Source organism: Carassius carassius, chromosome 47, assembly GCF_963082965.1.
Source record: "Carassius carassius chromosome 47, fCarCar2.1, whole genome shotgun sequence".
Lineage (NCBI taxonomy): Eukaryota > Metazoa > Chordata > Actinopteri > Cypriniformes > Cyprinidae > Carassius > Carassius carassius.
The window spans coordinates 6,356,568-6,383,185 of NC_081801.1; the positions used below are offsets into that span (position 1 = coordinate 6,356,568).

The following is a 26,618-nucleotide window of genomic DNA, read 5'->3' on the forward strand; positions in this document are numbered from 1 at the left end:
AATTACATGATCAGAGCATGGAGGGGAAAAATTGTTGCCACTCCACTCCGCTCACAGACTCTAATTTGAATGCATGTGCAGGAGATTACCTACCTATCACAAGAGTGGCTTTACTGACGAGATGCGCATGAAAATAACATTCGATTTTTTGTCCGGCCCTAGCTGTAACCTGGGTGTGACCCTTCTTTCACTGGTTCAGTCATTCTGGAAACAAGCATAACCTTGTCCCCTCCACCCTCAAATACAGCTGAAATCACACACCCCCCTCCCTGCTAACTGTATGGGACAGAGTCAGTGGATTGGGATGGATGTAGCTTTGGATTGGTGGGGGTTGTGTTCAGTCAGCAGGGGGCTGATGGCAGCACTCTCTTTGTGCCGGTTTGCTCAGAAGAGTTAGGAATTTGCACAGGGGCTCAGCTGTTGGCCATTGCTGGGGAGAGCTGGGGAGAAATGTCTGCCTGATTTTAGGTTCCTCCCTTAAGTGATTGTTTGTTCCATACAGATTTGATGGTGTCATTTTATTATTATTTATTTTATTTTATTTGCGTCAGTACAAAATTGTTTTAATGAAAACATTGAAAGTTGTAGTATAAATTCTTTAAATCCTTTTTTGCTATTACGTGGAATTTCCCATTGTTTCCTTTAAAAAAACACTATTGCTGTACTCTATTTCCATTCTGATCAGAAGGCCACACTAAGGGTCTTCAAAAATATATTTACATTTTTTACATTTGCTTTCAAAGCCCAAGTTCACATGCAAGAACTTTTACATTTGGAGATTTATTAATGAACTTTTCCCTCTTTTAGAAAATGGATATCAGTGGAGTTAAAGTCCTGGAGTCAGCCGACGACATCCAGGAACGCCGACAGCAGGTTCTGGATCGCTACCATCGTTTCAAGGAGCTGTCCGTTGTACGCAGACAGAAGCTTGAAGATTCTTACCGGTTCCAGTTCTTCCGTCGAGATGCAGATGAGCTAGAGAAATGGATCCAGGAGAAGCTACAGATTGCCTCTGATGAGAACTACAAGGACCCCAGTAACCTACAAGTGAGAGAAAAAAATAAGTTCCCTAAATGCCCTTTCTGAGATCTCTCAGGGAAAAATGTGTTGTCACCTCTATTCTTGAAGTGATTCTTCCTTTAAGCTGTAAATTCCTTGACAGGGTCTGTCTGCTGTAATCAACAGTGAATTACTTTATAGGGTCATCAGATTATAATAGCTTGAATACAGTAAATGAACACGTGCTTGCAGTGACTTTGGTCACAAGGTTTGTGTTGTGATTTATGCAGACATTGATAAAGATTTATGCAATTGGTTGAAATCAGGCCTTACAAAGTGGCAAACTTCTCTAAAGAAATGCATTTCCACAATAAACAATGTTTAAAAACATAAATCTGCATATGCTGCATCTTGTCTTTACCACTATATTTGTCTAATACAGCATTTTCCCCCTTGTCTTAGGGAAAGCTCCAGAAACATCAAGCCTTTGAGGCAGAGGTGCAGGCTAATGCTGGAGCCATCATTAAACTGGATGAGACCGGCAATCTCATGATATCTGAGAGCCACTTTGCCTCTGAAACCATTCGAGTAAGGCTCTTTCTTTTCAATACCACATGCTAGAGTTCAATAATGGAGAAAGGTGAAATGTAACTTTATCTTATATGGATCAGTCTTTCACGCCTTACCGGACCACTCAGCGACCAATTGTAAAAAGTGTCAATTATGGCACTTTTATTCCAGTAGGTATTGAGTGCGGTGAAATAGGTTTATTTTTTATTTGTTCTACTACCTTTTAAAGTGCATTTCTCTTGAAGGAACTGAGTGCTGTGTTCTTTTTCAGTCTTTCTTATTCAGTCTTTCTATTCAAACTGACATTCTTTTTCCGCAAAAATATATTTCTAGACTAAAACTGAGCTGTCCTTAAACTTTTTTGTTTTGTTTTGAGTTTGTTTTGATCCTAATTGTCTGGCTTTGTCACCTCTTTAAATTCAGACCCGTCTAGAGGAACTTCACCGTCTGTGGGACTTGCTGCTGCAGAAGACTAAAGAGAAGGGAGTGCGTCTCCTGCAGGCCCAGAAATTGGTGCAGTACCTCCGTGAGTGTGAGGATGCCCTGGACTGGATCAGTGACAAGGTGAGAAACCAGACTAGACATCATTTATTGCACTGTATAAATGTTTGGTCAGTGCTGAAAAATATTTCACCTAATATATTTGAAGGCACCCTGACAAAAAATTCATTGCAGGAAGCTATTGCCACCTCAGAGGAGCTTGGCCAGGACCTGGAGCATGTGGAGGTTCTGCAGAAGAAGTTTGAAGAGTTCCAGACAGACCTGGCAGCCCATGAGGAGCGTGTGAATGAGGTGAACCAGGCAGCCGGTAAACTAACCCAGGAGAACCATCCCGAGGCCGAGCTCATCCTGAAGAAGCAGGAGGAGGTGAACTCTGCCTGGCAGAGGCTGAAGGGATTGGCTCAGCAGAGGCAGGGCAAGCTGTTTGGAGCTGCTGAGGTGCAGCGTTTCAACCGGTGAGTTATTTAAGACATTTGCAATCACTAATTTATATACAAATTTGTTGGTTTGACTTTAGTTATTAAAATGTTCTGTTCTGACCTACAGGGATGTGGATGAGACAATCAGCTGGATTAAGGAGAAGGAGCAGCTGATGGCATCTGATGATTTTGGTCGTGACCTTGCCAGTGTTCAAGCCCTGCTCCGGAAGCACGAAGGACTGGAAAGAGACTTGGCGGCCTTGGAGGACAAGGTCAGTTTTTTATATATATATATCCCACAAAACAGACCTGCCCATAACATTTATACATTTATTCTCTCATTATTTTATTTATGTACATTTAATTTAATGCAGAGATGTACTACAGAATGTGCAAGCATTGTACAGTCATAAGTCATTTTCTTCTGTCTTCAGGTAAACACTCTTGGTGGTGAGGCGGACCGTCTGCAGCAGACACACCCCCAGAATGCCTCTCAGATCCACCTGAAAAGAGATGAACTCATTACCAACTGGGAGCAGATCCGTACCCTGGCAGCTGAGCGACATGCTCGGCTCAATGACTCCTACAGGTAGGTTAGGATACACCTTTTGCTTTTGATCACTGCTTCAAACTGATTGGTTGATGAGATTTTAAGTTAAGTTTACACAGAGCTAGCTTGTGATCTTATGTTTGTTGTCTTGCTTCTAGGCTGCAGCGCTTCACTGCAGATTTCCGTGACCTGACCAGCTGGGTGACGGAGATGAAGGCTCTGATCAATGCAGATGAGTTGGCCAATGATGTGGCTGGGGCTGAGGCCCTACTTGACCGCCACCAAGAGCATAAGGTATTGAACTTTGAAACTCTAAACAAGTAAAGCAACATGGGAAAATGATGTTTGGATAGTAAATAAAGTATTTATAACCTTTCTTTTAAAACTGTGATTTGCCTGTTTTGCATTGCACTTATATTATTGCTCTACCAAGGATGCTTGACACTGAAAGACCATAATGCCCATTATGTTTTACCAGGGTGAGATTGATGCTCATGAGGACAGTTTCAAATCTACCGATGAGGCTGGGCAGGCTCTGCTGAACACCGGACATTATGCTTCTGAGGAAGTCAAGGAAAAGGTGTGTCTGACCTTGGATCTGTGTTTTTGTAGGCTATTTTTAAACTCATCATTGATGCATTTTTAATTCTAAAGTGAGCTTCTGAATGACCCTCATTTTGTGTTTGTTGGTGTAGCTGGGCATCCTGTCTGAAGAGAAAGTGTCTCTTCTGGAGCTGTGGGAGCTACGCAGGCAGCAGTATGAGCAGTGCATGGACCTGCAGCTCTTTTACAGAGACACTGAGCAGGTCGACAACTGGATGAGCAAGCAAGAGGTAAAAATTAATCTGGACTTCTTTTATTGTGAGGATCAGCCTAACGACTTTCTCTTAAATGTGGGACACTTTCATGTTGTTTACAACGGAGAGCAAAGATTTAGACATTTCAAACTGTCTTCTTCAAAGGCTTTCCTGCTGAATGAAGATTTGGGTGACTCTCTGGATAGTGTTGAAGCTCTTCTGAAGAAACATGAAGACTTTGAGAAATCCCTCAGTGCCCAGGAAGAGAAGATCACTGTAAGAAATCACACAGTCTGATGTAAAATTCAAGGCTTAAATAATCAGTTTTACAAATCTTACTCCGTTTCCTTTTAATTCTCCACTGAAATATACAGGCCCTGGATGAATTTGCCACCAAACTGATCCAGAATAATCACTACGCCAAGGAGGATGTGGCCACTCGCAGAGATGCAGTAAGTGGAGATTAGCACCCTGAAACTTCCTTCACTGCAGCCTCGCAAGCACTTTCCTCCCTTCAGTTTATTGCTGACAGAAGTGCTGTATCACTGGTAATACTATGACTTGAACACCTTTTTTTTCTACTTCAGCTGCTGAGCAGACGCAATGCTCTTCACGAGCGTGCTCAGTTTCGCCGTGCAGCCCTGGAGGACTCTTTCCATCTGCAGCAGTTCTTTCGGGACTCTGATGAGCTCAAAAGCTGGATCAATGAGAAAATGAAGACTGCCACTGATGAGGCCTACAAGGTTTTTTCAGTTATTTTGCACATTTGGAATCTTTTGATTATTTTTCCTTCTTTCTCTCACCCTTTATTCCTTCTCTTTCAGGACCCATCCAACCTGCAGGGGAAGGTGCAGAAGCACCAAGCATTTGAAGCTGAGCTTTCTGCTAATCAGAGTCGCATTGATGCACTGCAGAAGTCAGGCCAGGAGCTGGTTGATGGGAAACACTACGCCTCCAGCGAGGTGTCCACCCGAATGGAAGAGGTCAGCTCTCAGTGGAAGAAACTTCTAGAGGCAACTGAACTCAAAGGTGAAAAAAAGGCACAGTATGATAGTACTACCTATTTGACAGGAAGAGACAGCAGTTAAAACTGTTTATCTGATTTATTAATGGTAAATATGAAACAGAAGGCAGATATTCAGTGATATCACATAAATCACTCTCTCAGGGATTAAGTTGCGTGAAGCGAACCAGCAGCAGCAGTTCAATCGTAATGTAGAGGACATTGAGCTGTGGCTGTATGAGGTGGAGGGACACCTAGCCTCAGATGACTTTGGCAAAGATCTGACCAGCGTTCAGAACCTTCAGAAGAAGCATGCTCTGCTGGAGGCTGATGTGGCTGCCCACCAGGTAACAATCTCTTAATGATATCCAAAGTAAAGGATATTGGATATTTACACTGTTTCTTGTATGATTTGGTGCAATTGGCAGGTTTTTTTTTTTAAACTGAACTTTCTTCATCTTAACTAACAGTTTGTTTCTCACCTTTTTACAGGACCGCATTGATGGCATTACTATTCAGGCCAGGCAGTTCCAGGAGGCTGGTCATTTTGATGCTGATAACATCCGCAAAAAACAAGAGGCTCTGGTGGCACGCTACGAGGGTCTAAAGGAGCCCATGGCCGCACGCAAACAAAAGCTGTCAGACTCTCTGCGCCTTCAGCAACTTTTCAGGGATGTAGAAGATGAGGAGACATGGATCCGAGAAAAGGAACCCATTGCTTCCTCTACAAACAGGGGTTAGTGTGGTTAAATTACATGACATTAAATCTGAAATTACTATAAAATATTTATATTCTTAAAACATTTATTTTCTCATACTCTTTCAGGAAAAGACCTTATTGGAGTCCAGAACCTTCTGAAGAAACACCAGGCTCTGCAGGCGGAAATCTCTGGCCATGAACCCCGAATCAAGGCTGTTACTCAGAAGGGAGAGGCCATGATTGAAGAGGGTATATTTAATTCTAGCTTAATTCTATTGAAATCTTTCATAAGACACTGACTTTCTACTAGGCATTGGTTCAGAACATTTTTTGTTATTATTCAAAGATTTTTCCCCTTTTCAGGCCATTTTGCAGAGGAGGATGTGAAAGCTAAATTGCAAGATCTGCACAATCGTTGGGATGGACTAAAGGGAAAAGCTGCCCAGCGTAGACAGGATCTGGAGGACTCCCTTCAGGCTCAGCAGTACTTTGCTGATGCCAATGAGGCTGAGTCTTGGATGAGAGAGAAGGAGCCCATTGTAGGAAGCACTGACTATGGCAAGGATGAAGACTCTGCAGAGGTAAACAAGGAGGAGGGCTGGATCTAGAATCAAACTAGTTAGAAACTAATATTTTAGCGAAAAAAGCAATGTAATAATATTTCAAAATATTTCAGAAAATAATTCAGTGGTTTTCTGGTGATCTTGGTGATCATTTCATATAGCATCCTTCATACATCATAAGATGTTTAAAGTACTTTTGTGGCAACTTAAATTGCAGTTTTGTATAAAAAGTAATTAGATGGCTCTAACATGTTAGTGTTATTATTTACAGGCTCTGCTGAAGAAGCACGAGGCACTGATGTCTGATCTGAGTGCATATGGCAGCAGCATTCAGGCCTTAAAAGAACAAGCTGAGGCCTGCAGAGTAAGATCACATAATAACACTTCTGCATTGCCCAAAGGAATATAACATGTAATCCTCTGTTCAGTGTTATGGCAATGAAAATGTGGTCCTTTTTCACTGATTTAAATTAACAGCAACAAGTGGCCCCCACTGATGATGAGACCGGCAAGGAGCTGGTTCTTGCTTTGTACGATTACCAGGAGAAGAGTCCACGTGAGGTCACCATGAAGAAGGGCGACATCCTGACTCTGCTCAACAGCACCAACAAGGTGATTAATAGGGCACACTACATGTGTTACTTAGCATGCCAGTTTGAATCCAGATGAACGCTTGGACTCATGAAAGAAATATATCTTGTTTCAGGACTGGTGGAAAGTGGAAGTGAACGACAGGCAGGGCTTTGTTCCCGCAGCGTACGTGAAGAAGTTGGACCCGACTCAATCTTCCTCTCGCGAGAATCTGCTAAACGAACAGGGCAGCATTGCTCTGCGACAGGAACAGATTGAGAATCAGTAAGAGTCATTCTGCCTTTGGTTTTCTAATCAAATGATTGTGGGCAGAATTCTTACTTTGTTTAGTATGCATTCGGGCTATCAATGTCTCAAAAGTTTGAGGTCAGAAGGAAAATTTTTTTTTTTATTCAGGAAGGATTCATTCAATTGATTGAAAGTGACAGTAAATACATTTATAATGTTATATAAAAAAAATCACATTTGTTCTTTTGAACATTGTTCATCAAAGAAAAATGTTTCCTGAAAAAAGGATAACTGTTTCCACAAAAAAATATTAAGAAATATTAATTCATAATTTTAATTGATGGCCCTAATGTGAAAATTTTATCTGTAATTTTTTTCAACCTTACAACTTACATTCCAACAAAATCATTTCCTTTTAACACAAAGCTTCTTAAGATCTTTGCATCTTTATTCTTCCTGCAGCTCAAATAAGGAATCTGTTAAAAACTAACACTTAATAGTGTTTCTGACCCTTCATTACTCCTCTTTTTTTCCTTTCTTTTCTATCTTAATTTAAATGCTTGCATGTGTCTGCTTGCACTGCCCTGTGGCAGGACTGTGGTCACCAAGGAGGTGTGCAGCGTGTCTGTGCGCATGAAGCAGGTGGAGGAACTGTGAGTAGGAACTGTGTTCATCCACATTCCCCTTTTATCGTGCTGTTTTCTCTCATGCTTAAGGTCTTCTGTCATTCTGTCTGTTCATCAGATCATTGTCTCATTCTTCTTCCTCTTCTATTCCATCAAGGAATAGATGTTTACATCTCTTCAGAGTATTTTTTTTTGTAGAATTGGTATCTAGATGTTTCACTCTGCATTTTCGGTCGCTATACCGATTTCTTGGCATTAGTTGTGAACCCCTTTCCATTTCCCATTTCCTCTCCTAGAAGGAGATGTTTCAGTCCCAGCGTTGAAAGGCTCTGACCTCTCTCTTTAGGTATGGTACACTGCAAGAGTTGGGAGAGAAGAGGAAGGACATGCTGGAGAAGAGCTGCAAGAAGTTCATGCTTTTCCGTGAGGCAAACGAGCTGCAGCAGTGGATCAATGAGAAAGAGTCAGCGCTTACTAATGAGGAGGTCGGCTCTGATCTGGAGCAAGTGGAAGTGCTGCAGAAGAAGTTTGATGACTTCCAGAAGGTATGTTTTTCCTAAACTCATTTATCACTGGAAACTTGTGTTCACTAATACGTGTTCACTGATTCTAAACTTGTTTTTTTATTGTTTACTAGGATCTGAAAGCAAATGAGTCTCGGCTGAGGGACATAAACAAGGTGGCATCTGAGCTGGAGTCTGAAGGACTGATGGCTGAAGAGGCTCCTGTTGTGCAGGCCCAGGTATGACTAAAAAACACTTTAAATACAGTGAATTTGATTAAACATATTGCCTTTGAAATGTTGGGGTCCGTTTTTTTTTTTACTGTATATTTGTTCATATAAGTGTAGCTTTGGTAAGCATACTAGCCTTCTTTCTAAAACACAAAAAAAAACTTTAACCAAGCTCAAACTTTCTGATGGTAGTGTACATCATGATGTTTTCTATATTTTGAGTCATTCCACTCATCGATTTTGTTTAAATTGAAACTTGGAAGAGTATAAATGAGTAGTACTCCTATTTATATGCCTGAATTCATGAGCTTTGTAGATTTGGTAATCTTACTTATTTTTTCCCTTTTGTCCTTGTGACCCTTCATTCCTTCACATCACCCCTTCATCCAACCTTCAGCAACTAGAGATGCTGGGCTCAGCTCCTGGCAAGGTCATTATTGTTCCATTCATCTTGTCTCTACAACAGTTGTGTTGTCCTCATGAAACAAACACATGAATATCATACAGTGTTTTTTATTATTATTATTATTATTATTATTATGTAAAATGCTTCTATTTATTGTATATATATCACAGGATGAACCAGATTCCAAAGGTGCATCTCCATGGAAGGTAATATAGCATATTGCTGAATTTGAAATGCTTTAAATTTAATCTATTATATCATCTTATCTTGGGTCACTGAAATTGATGCTTGTTTAGTTTTTATGTAGGGTCTTGTTTAGCCTGTATGTCATCCACAGAGGATTTTGGATACTGTGGTTACAGAAAGACAAGAACAGTCTGGTTCTTGTAACTCCTTTTGTGACACTTTCTTGACTGGTGTGTTTTTCCTGCCCTCTCTCTGTTTTTTTACACATTTTTTTACTCAATGTAGTCTGTTCGCTTGGCTGTTCAAACAACGGCCAACTTTAATACTATTAAGGTAAGATTCTAGGTTCTTTGTTTCAGTCTTTAAACCTTTTCTCAACCGATCCCGCTAAATCCTGCATTGTGCCCCATGTACATGGAGGACTTACTCATCATGGTGGTCTTGTACTCTTACCATGGTTTCTTGTTCCCTACATCCTTTTACTGAACCATCAACTGTGCATTTGCATCCCCCTCCCTTTGTTTCCATTCATGTGTCTTTGTTGACTATTTAAAATAACTCCTTTATTTCTTCACACCATATGTTTTGGTGGAGGTAAAACAACCATTCTAGAATACATTAACGCTACTTTTTCAGTTTGTGGCTAATGCACCCACCCAAATTTTCCATATTTGCTAAATGTCGTCACTCATCCTATGCACTTTAATGTTGTAGCCTTTCTGTTTATGCCACTCACCCATACTGTTACTTTTGCTACTGATATGAAGTGCAAATATGGTGCAAAGGATATAGAGTCATTCATGTGGTGCTTTGGATAGTGGGTTGGCTGTTTAATTTCATGTTTCTGAATGTCGGAATGACAACTTTTTGTTTCCAATCAGTTAATTTATTTTATTTAAGACGTAACCTCAGGGAGTCAAATCCGCTGTCTGGGATCCAATCATTGTTTTAACTGGACCTATAATCTGACCTTTGATTAGCTGCTAATGGTTTTATGTTCGTGTGTAGGAGCTGAACAACCGTTGGAGGGCTTTGCAGCAGCTGGCTGAAGACAGAAGCAACATGCTGGGTAGTGCTCATGAGGTGCAGAGGTTCCACAGGTACATGTATATGCCACTGATTAACATCAAAATTATTTATTATACATCCTGTTTTGTTCATGTTATATATGTATGATGTGAGCCACATGAAGTGCAGAGGAATTCAGCTCAGTGTGTGATTTACAGGGATGCAGATGAGACTAAGGAATGGATTGAAGAGAAGAACCAAGCCCTGAACACTGATAACTACGGCCATGATCTCGCCAGCGTGCAGGCTCTGCAGCGTAAGCACGAAGGCTTTGAGAGAGATCTGGCCGCTCTAGGAGACAAGGTAAAATGTTAACCATTTTTGGTGTGGTTCATTCCTAACAGAACATTTACTAAATATCTAGTTCAGTCATGAAACTCTATATGGCACTGTCTGATAGGTCCTTTAGATGCAAGCTGCTACTGATCACATTATTTACTACACGGCACAAGCTGATTGTCCTCTGCTGATTCTGCAGCCATGAGCTTGCTTGTACAACATTGAAATAGTCTGGTACTGTGTTCGCTGTAAATTGGTTCTGCAACAAGCAATCAGAGTTCCTCTAAAACCCACCACTTCCCCCAGCACCACCTGTCTAAGTCTGCTACAGGATTTATGTGTGCCTATTCAAGCTGCAGCAGCAGCATGTCAAACAAATAACAAATATCTAGTCCGCAAATAACAAAAACATTAATATTGTCATATCAAGTTATTGTTAGAGTTGTCATGATTGATATATAATTTTCTCCCTGGGGCAGGTGAACTCTCTTGGTGAGACTGCAGAGCGTCTGATTCAGTCTCATCCTGAGGCTGTGGACGACATCCAAGAGAAGTGCACCGAGTTGAACACAGCCTGGAGCAGCCTGGTGGGTCGTGCTGACCAACGCAAAGAAAAACTGGGCAACTCTCACGACCTGCAGCGCTTCCTCAGTGACTTCAGGTGAGGAGGAGGAAAAAAAGAGGGATGGAAAGAGCGTTTAAAATATGCAAAACAAACAATTTGGAGAAACTGTATAGGCCGTTGGCGATAATCTGTGGGGTTACTTTTTTTGGTGTGTTCCACACGTCGGCTCTCGGCAGGCTCACGTCAGTGACAGTCTGCACAAGATGAGAACACCAATCGGCTTTCCTCGCCACTAGTTCTTTGAAGCCGGCTTGGTGTGTCCTGGCCTTATGACATCAGAGCAGTAATAATGAACAGACTAAACAAATCTGTGCTTCTCTCTCCCAGAGATCTCATGTCCTGGATCAATGGAATCAGAGGGCTGGTGTCTTCAGATGAGATGGCCAAGGACGTCACTGGAGCTGAAGCCCTGTTGGAGAGACATCAGGTACTTAAAAACACCAATGATATGTACTTCGTTACAGTTGCTGTTTATAAGATGAGTTTCTTTTGTTAATATTTAGCAAAACCCTGTTTATCCCATGAACATATGTTAAACGCTCACATATTTACAATCTGTAGGAACATCGCACTGAGATTGATGCTCGTGCAGGCACATTCCAGGCATTTGAGCAATTTGGACAGCAGCTGCTTGCCCGTGGCCACTACGCCAGCCCTGAAATCCAACAGAAGCTGGAGGCTCTTGAACAGGAACGTGCTGACCTGGAGAAGGCCTGGGTCCAGCGCAGGATGATGCTGGACCAGTGCCTGGAGCTTCAGGTTAGCAAGGACCATGTTTACAATTTATACACAAAACTTGGACACTTGAAGATGGCAAATATCATATTTTTCTTTTTGTCTCCCGCAGCTATTCAACCGTGACTGTGAGCAGGCTGAGAACTGGATGGCAGCTCGCGAGGCCTTCTTGGCCAGCGATGACAAGGGTGATTCCCTGGACAGCGTGGAGGCTCTCATCAAGAAACATGAAGACTTTGATAAGGCTATCAATGTGCAGGTCAGCAAGCGGCATTGTGATATGATGCAGTCAAGCTCAACTTTGATTTTGAAATTTGATTTTGAATTATTTGATTTGTCTGTGCTCACAGGAAGAGAAAATTGCAGCACTGCAATCTTTTGCTGACCAGCTTATTAGCGCTGACCACTATGCCAAACCCGAGATCTTTAACCGCCGTAATGAGGTCTTAGACAGGTAGGGGTTCATTTTGATACTGCTCTCACTGAGTGAATCTGTCCAAAATGTGTGATTTGTTAAAGCAGTATGTCCTTTTAACCTCCAGGTGGCGCCGTCTCAAGGCTCAAATGATTGAGAAACGCTCTAAGCTGGGTGAGTCCCAGACTCTGCAGCAGTTCAGCAGAGATGTGGATGAGATTGAAGCATGGATCAGTGAGAAACTCCAAACCGCCACCGACGAGTCTTACAAGGACCCCACCAATATCCAGGTAACATCTAATTTCAGGTATCACTCTCTGGACAGATAAGTGCATATTTTTGCAAACATGCTATTAAGGGGAATATCCCGCCTAAGTCTAACCTTGTAAATATATTAATACCGTAATATATTCAGGTGCAAATTAAAATGTGTTTCTCATATTATCCCCGCCTCAACCCCAAGTGTTTTATTATATAGGAAATTAAACTGAAACTCTGTCTGTTCCCATTGTCTGTTTCTAGCTGTCCAAGCTGCTGGTAAGTGCAGTAGTGTGCCAGAGCTAACTAACCCCAAAAAGGTCTCTCCACTTGTTTATTGTCTTATTGTTTTGTCTGTAAGTGTGTATTTGAGTTCCGTATGTCTATTATATGTGTCGCTTTGTACAGCATCATCAGTTGTTTGTCCCCTTCCTGCGCCCCATCGTTGCATCATTTAATTTTTTTATTTCTGGGTGTGGCCTCCATTTTGTTGTTTTTATTGAAGTTGGGATGTCTTGGTTTAAATTAGTTCCACACAGAAAAGCTGAACTTCTCACAGTGTTGTGGATCTAAGAGCAAACTATGACAAAAAGTAGTATGCGAAAGACAATTTCTGGCTGTGTTCAGAATACTGTAGTAGAATTATATGCTTTATGCTGCCTACTGTTTTATGAACTACTATGTTAAACAGAACACATTACACATTTGATAAACGCATATACTATATGTGATGTAAACAGCCTTTTTAAATCACATTTTATCATAAATATCGCAATAAATTTTTCTAGTTTGTGACGGGCCAATAAAGGTCAAGTTGACTGCATTACATTGTGGGATACATTATCCCACACAGTAGCCGCATTTCCACTGTCGGGCCAGTGCGAGCCGGGCGGGGCTAATAGCCTCGGGCCAGTAGCACCGAGGCCAGAATAGCGCAGGGTTTCCACAGTCGAACCTGAAGCTCCACTGTGTGTCACTAAAACACGCCCTTTACACGCCTCTCAGGAACAACATCATACAACCTCATAATTTCACCAACAAAGAGAAGTTATCAGAAAACTAAGAAATAAGTCACTGGAACTAGCGCGATCACAAAACAAACATCATAAAAGCAGCCGTTTGTTTGCATGCTTTGTTAAATATTTAAATTCAAAAGCATCAATGTTTTACTATAGAATACGTGGTACATTGATCATAATGAATTAATTTATCAGGACTCAAAATTAATCACACAGAAATAATTTCTATTTTGTTTATTTTTAACGCTTAAGTGTTATGAAAATAGCCTGCTTATTCAGTCGAGTCTGTTTCTGTTTATTTGTAGCCGCAGTAGCCGTCATATTTAGAATGAATGATAATATCCCTATTTTTATAAAAGCTCCCGAACAAAAACCATTATTATATTTTTATGACATAGGCTACGTGGAGCTCAACTCTCGAGATGAGACTAATGACAGATTAAATATGTTACTAAATAAATACACAATTGTATGTAATGCATACAGGTTTTACAAAATACATCGAACATGCATGCTGCAAAAGTAGTATACATAGTATGTTAGAGTGCTATTCCGAACATAGCCACAATCCTGTGTCAACCCAGAGAGAGAAAGTGGAGAGGTGCTTTCAAACAAGTAATTCTGCTTTGCTTTTTGTGGAATAGTGTTAAAACAACAGAATCTGTTACATGTGTGCTACAGCCAGAATCCATAAGCAGTTAAGAGTACCAGCAGCCCGGCTTTCTTTGAGTGTATCAGCAAATGCTTTAGATAAGCTGTTTGGAATTGCTTTTTCCTTCTTCCATTCTCTCTGGGTGATATAAAATGTGGAATGATCTCAAACAAAACACCCCAACACCTCCTAGGTTCCGCACAGAGTTAACTGTGTGCTGGATGCTGTCCAGTTCATTTTATTGAATGTTCCATCAGGCTTTGATTGTGTCCTGTTCACAGTATGAGTTCCACGTTACATGTTTGGTCCTTGTTTGGTGGTTTGTTAATTCAGTCACTTCACTTTTTTTATGCTTCTTTTAAATACAAGTTTATATCATTGCCATGTACACATCTGTAGAGTTAGATACAAAACCAGCTATTGCTTTTTCAAAGCCGCACCCATGCTTGACTTCACTGTGTGGCTCAGTTTTGCTGTATTTCGCATTATTGACACTTTCAGAGCAAGCACCAGAAGCACCAGGCTTTTGAGGCTGAGTTACACGCTAATGCTGATCGTATCCGTGGGGTGATTGACACGGGCAATGCTCTCATTCAGAGAGGTGCCTGTGCTGGAAGTGAGGATGCTGTAAAGGTAACAAATTTAGAAGTATTTCAGAAATAGGCTGATGGTGAGTTACAGTCTGTGCTCAATTTGCTGTGGTCATGCTCATATTGCTCTCAGGCTCGTCTTAATGCTCTGGATGAGCAGTGGCAGTTCCTTGTCAACAAATCTGCTGAGAAGAGTCAAAAACTGAAGGAGGCAAACAAGCAGCAGAACTTCAACACTGGCATTAAGGACTTTGACTTCTGGTTGTCTGAGGTATTGATATATGACTTAGCAGTTGCTACTTAGGATCATTCTTAGAAAGTCTTGACGTAAATCATGACTTAAATGTATAAATAATAATCATAACAATATCCATACACATTTTTCATGTGCTCTTAGGTTGAGGCTCTTCTTGCCTCTGAGGATTACGGCAAAGATCTGGCCTCAGTCAACAATCTGCTTAAGAAGCACCAGCTTTTGGAGGCTGACATCTCTGCTCATGAGGTAGTTTTTCAGACATACTGATCAGGGATCACTCATTTAGGTTATTTCCAAAATCCAGTATATTCTGATTAATGCTTGTTTTTGTGATCTTATAGGATCGTCTGAAGGATCTTAATGGCCAGGCTGACAGTCTGATGGCCAGCAATGCCTTCGACACCTCTCTGGTTAAGGATAAGCGTGATGCCGTTAACGAGCGCTTTAGCAAAATCAAGAGCATGGCTGCTGGGCGCCGTGCCAAGCTGAATGAGTCGCATCGTCTGCATCAGTTCTTCAGGGATCTGGACGATGAAGAATCTTGGATCAAGTATGGTTTACATCATTCTGAGTGATTGATTAGATAATTGATCACACTAACTGCATTCTTTTGAGGCTGTATACTAGGTTGAATTCATTGCTTTCATTAGGGAAAAGAAGTTGTTGGTGAGCTCGGAGGACTACGGACGTGATTTGACAGGAGTACAGAATCTGAGGAAGAAACACAAGAGGCTGGAGGCTGAGCTTGGAGCACATGAGCCGGCTATTCAGGTGAAGAGGCACCTGCATCATGGTTACATATCAATTCACACAAATAAATAAGCAATGATTAGAGCATTTTAAAAGCCAGTTGAATCATCATTCTGAATGCTAACTGTATTTTTGTGGCCTTGCAGTCTGTGTTGGAAACTGGGAAGAAGCTGTCTGACGACAACACTATTGGACAGGAGGAGATCCAGCAGAGGCTGGCCCAGTTTGTGGAGCACTGGAGGGAACTGAAAGATCTGGCTGCTGCTCGGTGAGAGCTGTATTATACTATTTTGCTTTTCTTTTCAAATCTTTTTCTGATCGGGTTGTAATGTTTGTATCAATGTTTTTTTGTTTTTTTTCTCAATAATCAAAAAAATCTCACCAACTATTATTTGGTTTTCTGGTTTTTAGTGGACAGAGACTTGAGGAGTCGCTGGAATACCAGCAGTTTGTGGCAAATGTGGAGGAAGAGGAAGCTTGGATTAATGAGAAACTGAACCTGGTTGGAAGTGAGGATTACGGTGATACTCTGGCAGCTGTGCAGGTGCAAAAAATATAAACCACATTTAGCTGATTATCCCTTGATCTTGGACACACCTTCATATTTCTGTTATTAGCTTGTGTCTTAATTTTTTATTCATTTGGCTCTTATTTTCTAGGGCTTGCTGAAGAAACACGAAGCTTTTGAAACAGATTTTACTGTGCACAGGGACCGAGTGAATGATGTGTGTTCCAATGGAGATGAACTCATCAGAAAGGTACAGTTCAACTTTTAGAAAGTCCATATACTGACCGTTTAATGCTTAATTACAGACAGGTTCTTTAAAGTAAAATGTGACCTGCTAGTCATATTTCATCATATTGTTAATATTGTGCAGGAGAACCACAATGTGGAGAACATCATGGCTAAAATGAAGGCCCTGCGTGGGAAGGTGTTGGAGCTGGAGAGCGCTGCAGCTCAGAGGAAGTCTAAGCTGGATGAGAACTCTGCCTTCCTTCAGTTCAACTGGAAGGCTGATGTGGTGGAGTCCTGGATTGGTGAGTCAATGATATTTCATTCAAATGTGAGGAATCTTTCATTTAAAAGAGGGTTTGATAAGAAATAGTGTTTTCTCTGCTGCTTTGTAATCTGTTACTCAAATGTGACTGGCTTGATCAGGTGAGAAGGAGAACAGCCTGAAGACTGATGACTATGGTCGTGATCTTTCCTCGGTGCAGACTCTGCTCACTAAACAGGTGTGACATTGCATTTGGAAAAATGTGTAATGCAATCATAGGTCGTAAAACAGCAGGTCCTTTACTACTGTAACTGTTTTATTCCACTCTTTCATAGGAAACCTTTGATGCTGGGCTTCAGGCCTTCCAGCAGGAAGGCATCACCAACATCACAGCCCTGAAAGATCAGCTGTTGGCAGCCAAACACGTGCAATCCAAGGCCATTGAAGCTCGTCATGCTACCCTGATGAAGCGCTGGAACCAGCTGCTGTCTAACTCCGCTGCCCGCAAGAAGAAGCTTCTGGAAGCCCAGGAGCACTTCAGAAAGGTTTGAAGAATGGAATTTTGCCTGAAGTTAGGAATAGGGAGTTTGTGTGTCTTAAACTCCCGTTCTCTTGTTCACTACTCCATCCAGGTTGAGGATCTGTTCCTCACCTTTGCCAAGAAAGCCTCAGCCTTCAACAGCTGGTTTGAGAACGCTGAAGAAGATCTGACAGACCCTGTGAGGTGCAACTCTCTGGAGGAGATCAGAGCCCTGCGGGAGGCCCATGATGCCTTCCGCTCCTCGCTCAGCTCTGCAGAGGCCGACTTCAGCCAACTGGCAGAACTTGATCGCCAGATCAAGAGTTACCATATGGTCTCCAATCCATATACTTGGTTCACCATGGAGGCTCTAGAGGAGACCTGGAGGAACCTTCAAAAAATCATCAAGGTGATGATGGGATCCTGAAGCATGACTGAATTTGTATAAAGTAGTTAAATAATTTTTGTACTTGCTCTATAGGAGCGAGAGCTGGAGCTACAGAAGGAGCAGAGGAGACAGGAAGAGAACGATAAACTCAGACAAGAGTTTGCCCAACATGCCAATGCTTTCCACCAGTGGCTGCAGGAGACCAGGTACAGGGGACCAGCATGCACTAATTAAGAGTGCTGATTTCTCTATGTCATTATTGTAGAGTTATGCTCGAGGACCAAACACACACGGCATGTAACACATTTGTTTACATTGCATGAAATCACACACATCTGTTTGGATTTGATCAAGCTTTCCTGATCTCCATGTAACTTTCTTAGACGCCCATTTGCATTCATGTCAACTGTTTTTGTGACTACAGTCTTTTAAGTCATTGCCTGCTTTGCCATGTTGTCTGTATCGGTGAATGGTTTTCACATTGATCACAGAACATAAACCCATCTGTGCTTGATATGCTACAGCAGGCTTTGTGCTGATCACAGTAGCATTCATGTGAGTGTTGAGTAGTGGCGATGTCACAGCTCAGTGTTTTAACTGTTTCTTTCTCTCTCTCCCTCCCCTATTTGTCTCTCTTTCCCCATTCCTTCGGCCTTCTCACTGCTACAATGATGCTTGGAATCATTTTTCTAATCAGGACATACCTTCTGGATGGGTTAATATCTCATTTTTTACTCTTTTACTATAGTATGTTTGTGTTTGTAAGTGAGTGTGAATGTATTGTTTAATAGCATTTAATGACTGTCAAGGAACTGTTGTGTTAGAAACACAGATTTGGTATAAAATAAACCAGGAATTTGTGAGTTTCATGTTAGAGTAGAACAATAATTTGGATCAAAATAATACAGGGTGTCTTAAGATCATCAAGAAGGACTTTATCTCGCTTTACATTTATTTTGCATATTTTATTGTATGTTTTGACTATATATTTCCAGATGTATTCCTTTGTTTTTTCACACTCTTTTTCCATTCCCTCTTCATCTCCCACTTCCATCGTCTCTGAATAGCATAGCCTATCGGAGGGTAATCTGGGTCTATCAGTATGAAGTTGATGATGATCTTTCTGGAAGGCTCCCTTTTTTCCTCCTATGATTGGCCTCTCACCCCTCACCCCACACCTCTTGGGTTTTCTTCTCCTCACGCACTCGAGTCTGACACCCACTGTAAAGGCTCTTATGTGTGTGTGTTCACTCCTTTTTATTAACATTCACTGCGATGTGAGGCTTTTTTTTTTTTTTTTTTTTTTTTAGATGAACCCTTCCAGCTTCTTAATCCAATGAGCCTGGCTTCATTTGGCACCGATGTTGAGGAGTGTGAACACTTCATCTCATTCTTGAACCTTTTTGTTGTTTCCATGTTTGTTATTTATTGAGTTTTTTTATCTGGAGGGAAATGTTCATGCACCAGATCCAGGGTGGAAACTGCAATGTGATTTCCATGATTGAAAAAGTACTTTGACATTTTCAATCTTCTGGTCTGAGTTTGAACAGCTGTGCATTAAAATTTTTAGACATTTATAATATGTTTAGTTCAGTCAGACTCTGAATCTTTGATTTTGCACATTTTTCTTTTAAAAGTGTGCAAGACCTACACTCTAAACTAAAACTAAGCAGTGGTACAAATAAGAAGTTTCTAACCCTGTTGACAGCAGCCCTAATCAAGCATGGTCTGGATTACCATGGATATAATTTGGCTTCGTTAGCATGACTTTCTTACTGTAGTTGCATTCTGGGGTGGCTTCATTGTTTGTACTCCATATCTACAACAAAACAATTGGTAAGTCCTATTATCAGGTACAAGATATCCAGGAAGATGTAGGTTACATAACCAGACGTAATGACAGGTTGTGCAAACCATATAAACAAAGTAGCATAACCTGGAGTCATCTAAAACAGACCTTTTTAAATCTCTGGAAAACACAACTGGTTTTGTTCCTGATAATGACCTAATAACTGAGCTAGTCTAGTGAGAGCCGCTCTTGTAAGGTGTAGACTGGCATGTGGAGTGAGTGAGATGATTTTGGGTGGATGTGTCTTGTGCTCTCGGGCTCCTGCTGCTGGTTTCATCATAATGTGTGTGGGGCAGGTCCTGCATGGTGGAAGAATCCGGAACTCTAGAGTCACAGCTAGAGGCCACTAAGGTGAGTTTGAGAGCAGTAAATGGATGTTTGATATCTTTTTAATGAAGCTGATCGATTTTGAATAACAAAATGAATCAGCATTAGTGAATTAGTTCAAATCAGTAGCACACTGCTGTTCAAAGCATCTTTTCGATCTGAATGTATTTTATATGAATTTTCTTTGAAAACTGCTAAATATTTTGTGGAAAGCGTAATACATTTCTTCTTTTTTTTTTATTAAAGGGTTAGTTCACCCAAATATTAAAATTATGTAATTAATAACTCACCCTCATGTCGTTCCAAACCCGTAAGACCTTCGTTCATCTTCGGAACACAGTATAAGATATTTTAGATTTAGTCCGAGAGCTTTCCCAGGCCATGCAAATTGATAAAATCTTAAAAATATACATTTTATAAAATAAAGTTATTTTGATCTCTAAAAAAAATGTATTTTTGTATAGTATAGTGAGTACAATTTTTGTAGTCATGCTGACTGAAGTTTTTCTTTAAATGTTACTGTGTGTGCCCTATTTATATAAAGTAGTTTTTTTAATATCCATCCATTATAAATGACTAGAAAGTTATGGAAAGATCATGGGAATTCAACAGTTCACTTTAGAAGTCTGTAGGAAAGAACACATTAAAACACTTTTCTAAGCTTTAAACCCAAGACAGTAATAAATGTACTGCTCTGTTCTTATGTCTTAACCCTTGGGTTTTTTTCTGCAGCGCAAGCACCAGGAGATTCGTGCCATGCGCAGTCAGCTGAAGAAGATCGAGGATCTGGGAGCAGCCATGGAGGAGGCGCTGATCCTGGACAATAAATACACAGAACACAGCACCGTGGGTCTGGCCCAACAGTGGGACCAACTCGACCAGCTAGGCATGAGAATGCAACACAACCTGGAACAACAGATCCAAGCCAGGTGCCACTTCTCAAACTAGTCCACAACAGTTTTCCATCATATTATACTAAAAACATTTTTTATCATTTGAATTATAATTAATTGTTATTAGAATACAATTTTTCTTTTAATACATTGTTGTTATTATTTATTAATTATTGTAATTCTCTTCTAGAAACACTACAGGAGTAACAGAAGAGGCCCTGAAGGAATTCAGCATGATGTTCAAGTGAGCAATTAACTTTAATGAAAAAAAAACATTAAAATGTTAAACTTAAGTGTTCTTGAAAACTTAACAGAAAAGTTTGTTTCTCAGGCACTTCGACAAAGAAAAATCTGGCCGTCTCAATCACCAAGAGTTCAAGTCCTGCCTGCGGTCACTGGGCTATGACCTGCCCATGGTTGAAGAAGGAGAACCAGACCCAGAGTTCGAGTCCATCCTCGACATAGTGGATCCAAACAGGTGAGAAACATCATCTGTGGATGAGCTCAATATTCTGTTGTTTCTGTCATGGAGCTAACATCGGTTTGTTTGGTTCAGGGATGGAAACGTGTCCTTGCAAGAGTACATGGCCTTCATGATCAGCCGAGAAACCGAGAATGTGAAGTCAAGCGAGGAGATCGAGAGCGCTTTCCGTGCTCTCAGTGCCGAGAACAAACCTTACGTCACCAAGGAAGAACTCTACCAGGTACAAAATATCAAACCCATGCCATTTATAAAAAAAGTAGTTTTAGATCAGTTTCATTTTTGGGTTGTTAGAAAGATGATCTTAACTTCTGTGTTTCCAGAACCTGACGAAGGAACAGGCAGACTACTGCATTTCCCATATGAAACCCTACATGGACAGCAAGGGCCGCGAGATCCCGTCAGCTTTCGACTTTGTGGAATTCACCCGCTCGCTCTTTGTCAACTGATTCCCCACCCCCTGCCTGCCAGTGACAAATCGGGATGCGTTTTCCCCCCTTCACAAGAACACACAGCCAAACTGCATGGATCTGAATTGAAATTCTCTATAACAATATCTGTATCTTGCTATCACTCTTAACTCTGCATATTTATCTGACAATTCCTCATGCTTCACTAACAATAGTGTAGTGGATCTGTCTGCATTTTATTGTGGTTGTTTTAGCTGTTAAGTGCTTTGCTTTGTTTAACTAACCTATAGAGAGGATATGCTGTAACATCACCCATGAGACTGCAGTGTGCTTAAATAAACGCTACTGGTTATAGCTGGAAGGAATTGTCAAGTGTTTTTTTTATTTTACAGTGTAAATGTACAGTTGAAGATATGTGAATGTGTTTTAAGAATGCTCAAGCCTGATCAGGACAGTCTGAAAAGAGGAAGCTCAAACAGACTCAGTCCACCACCTCATTGGCCAGCTGTTCTAGCACTGCCGTCTCCTTGGCACCTTGTTCTGTTAACTCAGCACTGAGCTGCCAGATGTTGACACTACCATCTGCATTACCCACTGCCATCAGATTTGTGTGTTTGGGGTTGAACTCCAGACAATATGTTGGCTGACCACTTGTGTTCTGGTCAACTGTGGCAGCTGGCCTTAAAGACCTCCGACCCAAATCAAACATCTGGACCAAACCTGCCAGTGAAGAGTTTACATTTCTAATTATTATAAAATATCTTCAAACCATGCTAAATATAAATTTTTTATCTATATTAAAACTATTTATTAGAGTGCAGTAAATATTTGAGCGCAATCCTTTTTATATAAAAGGATATATATATATAATTTATTAAAAATTAATCTAACATTTTTTATATATTTGACAATAAATACATCTAAATAACAATATATAATTTTTAATTATATATTTAAACAATATTCATTTCTAATATTATACTTAACAATATTATATTAATAATAAACAGCATTAATATATTTTTAAATATATAAATGAAATGTATCCAGTATAGATCTGCTCTATATTTAGTGCCCTTTTGGAGAATTACCAACATCTCACCTTGTCCCGTCGCTGCAGCAAAGACTAGAGGGCGTGTAGGTGACCACCTCACCCCAAACACGTATGAATCGGACACCCGTAGAGACAGCAGGGGACGGGGCTGGAGCACAGTGTGCAGGTGAGCCAAACCATCTGTCCCGACACTTACAAACAGATTCCTGAATTCAGAAACACCAGTGTTACAATTACTGCCAATAAGCCTTAAAGTATATTTTATAATAAGTTAATAACAGTACAAAATACAGCACAAAGCTCACCTATGGAACGGTGAGAAGTGAACTGAGTGTACAGGGCCTCCCAGTGGTGAGAAAGAGAATTGTACGGGGGCCCGCAGTGTCACGCTCTCACCATCAGGGGGCACTGCTGACACTGTCTCACTGCTGAAGGAGCATTTGAGCACAAGGCCTCCCTCTGAGCCCACCAGGAATGTGTCCAGGTCCCACGGGGAAAGTGCAACAGAGGTTACTCCTATAGTGGTGCTACCTCGCGTCTTCAGGGAGAGAAAATTGTGTTGTATTATTGGGGTGGAAAGCTAAAAAATGTGGTCATATTTCATCCCATATTGTATTAGTATATTATATTATTGCACTGTGAACATAAAAACGTACAAATAAATCAGCAAAAAATAAATAAATAAATAAATAAATAAATAAATAAATATATATATATATATATATATATATATATATATATATATATATATATACATATATATAATTATAAAACCTTTACAGCCGTATAAAAAAAAGACAAATACACATAACAACAAAAATTTTACCTAAGGTTTAAATAACAAAAAAATGCCAAAAATAAAACCTGTAACAAAATATTTAAAAAATAAAGACTATAATATAATCTCAATGATACAAATAAAAAAATTGTCACATACTATGTACAGTAACAAAAATTTGGTAAAAAAAAAAATAGCTTATCATAAAAAGTAAAAAAAACAAATTTTAATCATTAGTTTAAGTTTTTTCTAATGATTTTGAGCATAAATGTAACTTGTATATGACAGGCTTTTTGAGATCCACCAGGCCATAAAAAAAGTCATAAAAGTAGCACATTCTTTTTCACATTCTTTTTTTTATCTGGGATCATTACAGTAATGATTAGATATCATATCTAAACAGAATTACATTAACATGTGTAAAAACCATGTGGTTCATTAGGATATATGTTTCGTTACATCATCTTCACAAGGAAAACTGGACAGTTGGCCATTTTTACAAAATATTTTTTTTGCCAAGACCATATTGTGACACCCACCTTGCTTGTTGCTCCACACTGAGGCACCTGCTGTTGAACAAGAGCATATCCAGAACTCAAGATGAGTTTGGCTTCAGCTCCATCAACAGTCCACAACAGAACTCTTCCTCCTGAACCGGCGCTCAGTACCATAAACTCCCCTCTGCGAGCTCCTGGGACCCAGCTGACCTGTGCACACACAAATAATCTGCAGGTATGGATCACTGAAAACTTCTTGATTGATCAGATTTCAGAATTTTTATTTAATATGTTAAACACCTGAAAAACTGGTTCACGGTGGGTATCTGCAGACATTCCCGTCTGAGCCAGAATGAGGTCCTGTGAGCGGCTGGTGTCCCAGACCACCACCTCACCACTGTACAGCCCCCCTAATGACAGTAAAGATGACCAGCTGAGCCACAGGACCAAATGAGGCAGCAATATTTATTTATCCGTAACAACAGAGGGTTTGGATTCCACTTTTGAATATAAGTGGCAAATACTGCAGTATAAAAATACAAGGAGAATATCATTTGCACAAATAGATTTTTCTTTTAGACTTTAAGACTTACAGCTCTTCAGAATTATATATATATATATATATATATATATATATATATATATATATATATATATATATATATATATATATATATACATACATATATACATATATATATTTTTTTTTTTAAGTATCTTATGCCCAATTCAAAAGTTCAAATGAAAAGCATTTATTTAAAAAATAAATCTTTTGTAACATTAACTTACTGTCACTTCAAATTCACTATGAATTTACTACATAATTGCTAAATAAAAGTAATTAATTAATTTCTGTCAGAAAGGAAATCTATCTATCTAGCCATATCTTTAATAGTAGTAGTTTTACTGCCTCTAATATTGCTAATTTAAAAAATAATTACATTGCATCCAAACAGGATTTCTGTACTATTAAGGTGACACAACAACATGATGAAAATAACTGAAAAAAAATTAATTAAAATACACAAATTTTCTATTTTATGCAAAATTTTAAGCTTCAGGTTATGCAAACATTACACATTTAATGTTTATTTGGTTATGAGGTAAAATATGAACCTAGCTGTGTGTGTGTGTGTGTGTGTGTGTGTGTGTGTGTGTGTGTGTGTGTGTGTGTGTGTGTGTGTGTGTGTGTGTCATTCTTAAAGGGATATAAAAAAAAAAAAAGTTGAAAAGCATATGATTTTGTAAATGTATTTCCATACCAGCAACCACAGACGGTCTGACAGGATGGAAGCACAGACACATGACCGGAGTGGGCACGTCTATGATCACATCCGACCGCTTTGGGTTCAGGTTCTGCCGGTCCAGGTTCCATGTGCACACATAAGCCTTCTCATTGCTCCAATCACCATCATCCACACTAACCCCAAAAATACAACATTAAAACTGCTTTAATCACGACAGCAGGAGGTTTTATGTGTCTGTATGGGGAAAGAGCTGTTACCGGCCGAATCCACAGCCTATGACCGAGCCGGTGCAGTTCCAGGACACGCCGGTGACTTGCAGACCCCTTTCCTGAGCCTCAGCATGCTGAAGACGGTACATGCAAGACACCTGTGCAAAAATCATTTTTACAATTATGAATCGATTTATTAATATATTTTTGCATTCAAGGCTCTCACCGCCTCATTCTGATCCTCCCAGTTCACTCGAAACCCATCGAAAGCATGGCTCTTGGAGTTTTTCACCAGTTCTTTGATAACTATGTCTTCAACTTTATGCAAGAAGTCCAGCAAACCAGGAAAGTCCGATATGTCTCGATCTAGAGAGAGTGTTTGACTGATCTGGTCTTGTGTCTGGGTGCTGTTGTCTGACACATCTCTGGCTTGTGTTTCAGCCTCTGCTGTGTCAACTGGAAGAGTTTGACAGCTCCTCTGTGCGGGAATAAAAGACACACGATATATCGTCACACAAAAGGAATGATATTTACAAAAGCATGAATATTCTGGCAAATGTTCACTTACTGATTCTTGTGTTTGCTGGTGTGACTTTCTCCATGTCGACTCGGCACCAATTAAGTCAAGAGTTTCATCCGTGAACATGTTTCAACTTTGTCAGCTAGCGAGAATAAACTATTTAACCTTTATCTCAGACCAAAAAACTTATGTTTATATCTCTACAAAATGCTTAAGTCTCAATAAGACGTTACCGTTAGCTGGGAGCTAGCGATTATTTTCATAAAGCACGATTAGCTGGTTATTCGTTGTATGTAAAAAGGTTTTATGTTCGACGAATCAAAATCTGCTTCTGTTATAGGAAAAACACTTATTGTTGCTAATTTTGAACGATATTTTATTGTATTTGGCCACCGCACAGAACTGTTCGTTCCTCCATTGTTATCCTGGATGTGACATCCGTGACTGCGCTGCCATGGATACTGAGCCAATCAATGATTGGCTGTCTAACGTACGTCACTGGTGCTAGCTTCTGATTGGTCAACCTACTCGGAGCAGTTTCAGTTTTACATGATAAAATTATATTTTTCCTGGGTCGTTCTTACAAATCGGTGCCATCTGGGCTTTGAAAAAATCAAAAACTAAATTAACACTAGTTGGTGAAATGCTTCATAAAAAGAACACGTGAACGTTTTCAAAAGTCATACTGACTAAATATTATATACAACTGAGAGGCACAGGAAAGTAAAACCTGTCATAAACAAATACATAAAAACCTCTGGCGTCTAATATAAACTTTTTTGTTTTCATTAATCACGAAATAATATGTTCTTGTTATGAAGGTGATTTTTTTCTCACATGTCCACTAAAATCTCATGCGATAAACGTACAACTAGTGACATCAAACCATTTTTTTTATATTAAAATAAATCCATTATGATTAAACTTT

At 40.0% G+C, this 26,618-nt stretch overlaps 2 protein-coding genes across 10 annotated transcripts; one reads left to right on the forward strand and one right to left on the reverse strand.

Annotated features, from left to right (window-relative positions):
• The first annotated feature begins 807 nt into the window (after positions 1 to 807).
• LOC132130035 (spectrin alpha chain, non-erythrocytic 1) lies at positions 808 to 21,746 on the forward strand. 9 transcript variants are annotated; one of them, XM_059541629.1, is made up of 56 exons: positions 808 to 1,047; positions 1,462 to 1,587; positions 1,993 to 2,133; positions 2,245 to 2,525; positions 2,617 to 2,761; positions 2,924 to 3,078; positions 3,198 to 3,333; positions 3,518 to 3,619; positions 3,735 to 3,872; positions 4,002 to 4,112; positions 4,211 to 4,288; positions 4,424 to 4,579; positions 4,661 to 4,865; positions 5,005 to 5,186; positions 5,332 to 5,575; positions 5,666 to 5,788; positions 5,903 to 6,120; positions 6,374 to 6,466; positions 6,580 to 6,714; positions 6,809 to 6,957; positions 7,515 to 7,574; positions 7,894 to 8,092; positions 8,185 to 8,289; positions 8,678 to 8,710; positions 8,857 to 8,892; positions 9,158 to 9,205; positions 9,881 to 9,972; positions 10,099 to 10,243; positions 10,699 to 10,880; positions 11,172 to 11,271; positions 11,406 to 11,603; positions 11,692 to 11,838; positions 11,930 to 12,033; positions 12,122 to 12,284; positions 12,517 to 12,531; positions 14,425 to 14,556; positions 14,647 to 14,784; positions 14,911 to 15,015; positions 15,111 to 15,319; positions 15,420 to 15,540; positions 15,666 to 15,787; positions 15,931 to 16,063; positions 16,179 to 16,277; positions 16,398 to 16,557; positions 16,679 to 16,755; positions 16,853 to 17,062; positions 17,150 to 17,446; positions 17,519 to 17,631; positions 18,123 to 18,140; positions 18,493 to 18,555; positions 19,571 to 19,625; positions 20,334 to 20,530; positions 20,685 to 20,738; positions 20,826 to 20,972; positions 21,051 to 21,198; positions 21,299 to 21,746. In XM_059541629.1, the coding sequence occupies exons 1-56, from the start codon at positions 811 to 813 to the stop codon at positions 21,422 to 21,424; spliced, it is 7,506 nt and encodes a 2,501-aa protein (XP_059397612.1). In that variant the 5' UTR covers positions 808 to 810; the 3' UTR covers positions 21,425 to 21,746. The 9 variants fall into 9 exon arrangements, with proteins under 9 accessions (XP_059397612.1, XP_059397606.1, XP_059397607.1 ...); XM_059541623.1 differs by lacking the exon at positions 18,493 to 18,555; XM_059541624.1 differs by lacking the exons at positions 12,517 to 12,531; positions 18,493 to 18,555 and having other exon boundaries at positions 12,122 to 12,291; positions 14,417 to 14,556.
• dync2i2 (dynein 2 intermediate chain 2) lies at positions 21,735 to 26,127 on the reverse strand. Its single transcript, XM_059541632.1, has 9 exons — positions 25,739 to 26,127; positions 25,397 to 25,648; positions 25,219 to 25,328; positions 24,977 to 25,134; positions 24,015 to 24,124; positions 23,757 to 23,924; positions 22,745 to 22,977; positions 22,488 to 22,645; positions 21,735 to 22,105 (listed from the first exon to the last, which is right to left on the reverse strand). The coding sequence occupies exons 1-9, from the start codon at positions 25,814 to 25,816 to the stop codon at positions 21,867 to 21,869; spliced, it is 1,506 nt and encodes a 501-aa protein (XP_059397615.1). The 5' UTR covers positions 25,817 to 26,127; the 3' UTR covers positions 21,735 to 21,866.
• Positions 26,128 to 26,618: the final 491 nt, after the last annotated feature.

Coding starts and splice junctions, on each gene's coding strand:
- LOC132130035 (XM_059541629.1), top strand. CDS start 811: ATGGATATCAGTGGAGTTAAAGTCCTGGAGTCAGCCGACGACATCCAG. Junction 11,604..11,691: donor ACCAGTGCCTGGAGCTTCAG/GTTAGCAAGGAC, acceptor TGTCTCCCGCAG/CTATTCAACCGTGACTGTGA. Junction 17,447..17,518: donor ACCTTCAAAAAATCATCAAG/GTGATGATGGGA, acceptor CTTGCTCTATAG/GAGCGAGAGCTGGAGCTACA.
- dync2i2 (XM_059541632.1), bottom strand. CDS start 25,816: ATGTTCACGGATGAAACTCTTGACTTAATTGGTGCCGAGTCGACATGG. Junction 25,135..25,218: donor ATAGGCTGTGGATTCGGCCG/GTAACAGCTCTT, acceptor TTTTGGGGTTAG/TGTGGATGATGGTGATTGGA. Junction 22,106..22,487: donor TGCTGCAGCGACGGGACAAG/GTGAGATGTTGG, acceptor CTTCACTGGCAG/GTTTGGTCCAGATGTTTGAT.